Source organism: Haliaeetus leucocephalus, unplaced genomic scaffold, assembly GCF_000737465.1.
Source record: "Haliaeetus leucocephalus isolate CR32 unplaced genomic scaffold, Haliaeetus_leucocephalus-4.0 Scaffold840, whole genome shotgun sequence".
Taxonomy (NCBI): Eukaryota; Metazoa; Chordata; class Aves; order Accipitriformes; family Accipitridae; genus Haliaeetus; species Haliaeetus leucocephalus.
Window position 1 is genome coordinate 2,488,640 of NW_010973276.1, and position 5,406 is coordinate 2,494,045.

The 5,406-nt window shown below is 47.4% G+C and overlaps 1 protein-coding gene across 1 annotated transcript in view; it reads left to right on the top strand.

The window, feature by feature from the left end:
• The window catches only part of ERP29 (endoplasmic reticulum protein 29), a 4,792-nt gene extending 191 nt beyond the window's left edge, over positions 1-4,601 (top strand). The window contains exons 2-3 of the mRNA XM_010582273.1: positions 1,443-1,581; positions 2,768-4,601. Coding sequence (XP_010580575.1) covers positions 1,443-1,581; positions 2,768-3,270 — 642 coding nt within the window. The 3' untranslated portion in view covers positions 3,271-4,601. The remainder of the gene's footprint in view (positions 1-1,442; positions 1,582-2,767) is intronic.
• The last annotated feature ends 805 nt before the right edge of the window (positions 4,602-5,406 follow it).

Here is a 5,406-nt window from a genome sequence, read left to right on the forward strand (position 1 = left end):
CGAAGTCCGGCTGCCGCCGCGGCTCCTCGGCCCAGCGCCGGGCCGGCTCCTCGCGCCCCCGGGGGTCAGGGAGCAGGAGAGCCGCTGTCGGCTGGCTCCTGCTCTGCCCGTGCCGGTGACCGAGGGCAGGACCGTGCAGGGGAGCGAGTCGGGGCCGTAAGCACTCTCTGCTTGGGATGGTTTCACATCTTTTTGGTTCATGAAACGGAAAGCAACAGGCTTCTGCCAGACTGAGGTCCTGCACAGGGTTTTTTTCTCCACTAAATCACTTTGAAATGAAGGTCTCCGCCAGGAACGTGGCAGGATTTGGGTTTCGGTAGCAACCAGTGCTGTGACAGGTGTTGCAGGCCCGGCTCGAGGCAGATGACAAGATGCCTGTCGAAAGGGAATCATGGTACGGCAGGATTAAAGCGTGCACTGTAGCAGTATGAGCTGAAGAGACAAAAATCAGCTGAGCTGTTTGGAAATATGTGCCCTAAACAAACTGCTCCGGCATGAGTGAATATGTCTTGCCACATGCCAGACCCCCCCACTTGATTTTTCTGCCATGACAAACCATACAGCACTCGACAACCCTTAGGAGCTGTCAGCTCTTCTGCAACAAGAAGAATTTGAAGTAATGGGCAGAACACTGCAAGAGGGACTTTGAAAGACCAGCCGAAATATCAGAGCTGCAACACGGTAAATGAAGTTATCGGCAGGCCCAGGACTGAAGACTTTTGTTAACTTTTGCAACCAGCTGTTACGTCAGTGCCCAGCAGTGCTTGCAGTGCACTTTGTAGGTGGGGACCTGTGTTGCAATCTGACCCTGTTCACTAAAAAAAAAGATTTTGCGAGGTCTTGTCCTGGAGGGAGAAAAAAAATCCTGAACTAGGTGACAGATTCCATTTCCAAGCTCATTTGAAAGGGACGTCGTCTGAGCAGAGCAAAATTCAAAAGCAATGGCACAAGCAAAGAGGAATCAATGAAAACACAAATTCTCCGTTTCCTGAACCAGTACAGCATCTCTGCTCCCTCCCCATGCCTCCTCTCTTAGCTAAGAGCTGCAGTTCTCATGCTGGGATACTTGGGAATGACATTAGATTTGGCCTCTCTCAATGTCCCCCTGGAAATTGTTTAGCTGACTTCCTTCCAAGATGCTAATCAGATTTACAATAACCAAATCATGTGTAATTAAAGGCATTATCAGATCCCACAAACCTACCACGTACCATCTGTATCATCTGGTGTAGGAATACATACACCCAAAGCTCAGTCTTTCCTCCACACTGCAGTGAGTCATTTTTGAAAGGCCTTAATTATAAAATTTCCATTCTCCCTCTGCATCTACTCATTGCACAGGAAAAGAAGACAAGCTAAAGCAACCTTAGGTGAGTTGTAGATTGCTCAAACCTGAAATGCTAAAGTTTTGTCTTTTTTTTTTTTTCTTCTTCTTGTTTTAGGTAATTCCAAAGCATAGGTTTGTCCTTGTGAAGTTCGATACACAATATCCTTACGGTGAGAAACAAGATGAGTTTAAAAAGCTGGCGGAGAGCTCAGGCTCCAGTGAGGATCTTCTGGTGGCTGAAGTGGGGATATCAGGTGAGGAATTCCGGACAGATTAGTACAGTATGGGTTGGTGTGGAGGAAATAAACTTCACTGCAATTTCTGATGAAAACAGGCTCTGAAGTAATTCTGACAGGGAGAAATGAGATGGGCTGGCCCTGCCAGACCAAAGCACCTGCTGTGGCTGGTCGCTGAGCTCTGTCACTGTGCCGCCCGCCACGAGCGTAGGAGTGCTGCTTATCTCCTTTCAGCTGGTTAATGAAGCAAGTCAGCCCACACTGCTAAACGGGATGCCGCCCTCCTCATTTGTAGCACTTTTTGTCTTTTTTTTTTTTTTTTTCCTTTCTTTCTTTACCAAGAGAAACCTTTTTGTCCATTTCCGAGGAGGAGGCCTTACAAGAATCATGCTTTAGCCACAAGCCTGGTCAAACAAAGCATATGTAATATGATTAACTCATTGCAGCAAACCCTCCATTTATTGTTGAAGCACAGAAAGTGGTCGTTGCGCTGTGGCTGGTGTAACTCGATGTTCTTGTAATTGGCTTTAAGAGAAAAGCAGTGAAGAGTGGATCACTGTCACCTTACTTGCTCTTGCTTTGTAGGTAGAATTAAGAATTTAAGCTTACAGGAATACAATTCCCACAAACTGGGAAGTTTCACCCACATTGACATTTCTAAACACACATGGATTTAGCTAAGTAGCATAGCTGAAATCTCTTAAGTTATGTTTTCTGTCCTCAAGAATAAATGCAATTTATGTCAGATGAGAAAACATCTTGTAGCTTGGCGTGCTGTCAGAACTAAAACATGTAAGTGTACACTCTGCACATGGATGAGGGAAAAAAATCCATTTAGCTGTAAAATCAAACAAAATCAATGGCTAGAGCAAAACAAGGGGAAAAATGGCTATTAACATCCCATAAGGAGGATGGGGTTTGTACATAGCAGTCCTGCTGATGTCTTATGCTATTGCAGCCCCAGCAAAGCACCATTAGAATCTTGTATTTTGCTTTAGAGAACCTAATGATGGTTTGCCTTGCACAAAAGATTTTCTGGGGTGTTTTTGTTTCGGTGTGTGGCATTTCCTGCCAAAGAGGTTATTGGGACATGTTGAAACTCTGGAAACAAATATTTATCAGTTTCTGTAGGAGATAATCCTGAATTAATTTTTTCTTTTGATTAACATACTGTGCTTTTCTGTGTTTCGTTTTCTCTTGACAGATTATGGTGATAAGCTGAACACTGAGCTGGGAGAAAAGTACAAGCTGGATAAGGAAAAGTTCCCTATTTTTTACTTGTTCCAGGATGGTGACTTTAACAATCCCTTACCTTACAGCGGCCAAATCAAGGCCGGGGCTATTCAGCGCTGGCTGAAGAGTAATGGCATCTATCTGGGGATGCCAGGCTGCCTGAAAGAGTACGACATGCTGGCCAGCAAGTTTGTGAGCACCACTGAGAAATCAGAACGCCAGTCCCTCCTGAAAAAGGGGCAGGAAAGTTTAGAAAAAACAAAAGAAACCGAGAAGAAGTCAGCTGAGCAATACTTGAAAATTATGAGCAAGATACTGGAGCAAGGGGAAGAGTTTGCTGCTAATGAAGTTGTCCGAATCACAAAACTGATCGAGAAGAACAAAATGAGTGATGGAAAAAAGGAGGAGCTCCAGAAAAGCCTCAATATCCTTGCTTCTTTCCTGAAGAAGAATAATGAAAAAGATGAGCTCTAATATGTTGGAGAACTCTGTACAAGCTGTGAAACACTGTCAAGAGTCCTAACCAGTTCTCCTTATGCAAGCAAACTTCCCGCTGACTTCAAGAGAGCAGCAGATTTCCTTCTGGTATTTTCAGTTTAGAAGATCAAGAGGAAGACATTCCTTAAAAACACAGTATTCTAAACGTTGGAAAAATCACCTTAAAGCAAGACACCAGTATTGTGTAATACTATTCAGTAACAGTGTTAAAGCAGACCAAAAAAAAGCACTAGAGATTGGCCTGAAGCACATTCCTGGTGGTTTTTACAGCTGTTCCCTGGCAAACAAATAACAAAATTCAGTCTCACATTCCATCTTACCTGTTGTACAAGGTACAGATTGGGTGCCCCTCACATCCTTTCCCTGTTCTTAGTGTCCTTAGATTTTATGCTCTTTAATCTACCCCTCCTCCTACCTTTTGTTTTCCCAATAGGGCTCCTTCTCCAAGTCTTGGTCTCCTTACCTGTTGTTGATTAAGAGACACGAAGTTTCCTTTTCTGCCTTCTCCTTCAGTGGCTTCTGTTTCTGACTTGGGTATCAGCCAAATGCTGGCAGGCATAGTGAAGACAGGTCGTCCACGTATCAGAACTTGCCCCTCATCTTCTGGCCAGAGTAGCCGTCTCGGCAAATGTGCTCCTGAAATCCTTTGTGGAATCCTGACAGAGCGAGTGATTTGAGCTCTGAGCAAGGGCAGAGTCTCCTTGAGGTGCTATTACACTTAGTCTTGCCAGTTTGTGCAAAAATGTCTTTTTTCAGAAGTAAGTTTGGGTGAATTTTCTCATGGCTGAAGAGCACATGCAATGCCTGTGCATTTTGCCTGTCCTTCCCATCCAAGCTTTATTTCCCAGGTTCAAAATAAGGGGATGGCGGTGAGACCAATAAGGACATGTGAAAGTCCCAAGCCATAGTTAACATGAACCAAATATTTTCTCCAGCCTCATCTTCAGAAGCAGTTGACACTATCAAACTAAAGCTTCATCAGCATTTGGTAGTTTTAAGTATTTGAGAATGAGGTAACAGAAAGCAGAAGTATTTGTGCCCTTAGAAGCCTCATCTATGTCATTTTAATTGAGATACCTGGCCCAGGGATCAGGTCAGTCCTCAAAAGTTGATACTGCATCTGCTGTTCACACTGTGTGGAATTCAGGTGGCTGGTAGAAGATGCTGTTCTGATGAGGGCTATAGAGAGTTGAAAAGAGAAACACCTGAGTGTTTTACCTTAAGACTACGCTTTAAGCTAAGCAAAACTGATTTCTGTGGGAGCTTTGCTGCCTTTTGAATGCTGGAGTGGGTACAAGGAGCTGATATTGCTGCAAGATAAAATGTATTAATAATGCTATAATAATAAAATTGTTCCAATTAATAGCTGCTTCTTAAACTGCTTTCTAGAGAAACTGCCACTGATTTCTGTGGCCAGGAGGGAAGGCAAAGGCTGATCAGCCAGATGATGCCACCCACCTAGAAGCGAAAGGAATGTCCCGGAGACGAGGGGTTTACACGAAGCGGTGGGAGGGAGGGTGTCCTTCAGGCCCGCCACCCTCTCTCCCTTGGGAGGGGAGGAGGAAAGGCCCCCAAGCGGGGGGGGCTTCGGGGGGGGGGGGGGGGGGCAATCTTGACGAAGCCTGTGTGAAGACGCTTCCCGCTTGGCTCCTGAGGAGGGAACCGAAGACCAGGCGCCCTTCGCGACAGAACAACAACGACCACCACCTTATCGCGCGCCCCCTCACAGGCGCCGCCACCCCGCGCGCTCCTTAAAGCGGCTTCCCGCCCCCGGCCGCTCGTGACGTCGCCAAGAGGCGGTGCCATGGAGGAGAGAGGGGGAGTCCCGTGCCAACTTACTGTGTGGGGGAAGCTAAGCAGGGTCGCTTCGGGTCGGCTCCTAGAGGAGTGACCGGAGATGCAGCGGCCCGGGTGTCCCCGCTGAGCTCTCCCGCCAGGGCTGGGTCGGGTGGGGATGCGCGGAGGCGCGGGTCGCCGGCTCCCGGGACGCTAGCCCCGCTGTTCCCCCGGGGCTCCGGCCCCTCCTCAGCTCTTCTCTACCACCGAGCGCTCCCCGCAGCCGGCCCCGACAGCGAGGGCCGGGCCCGGGGCGCGGGGCGGGCCGGGTGCGGG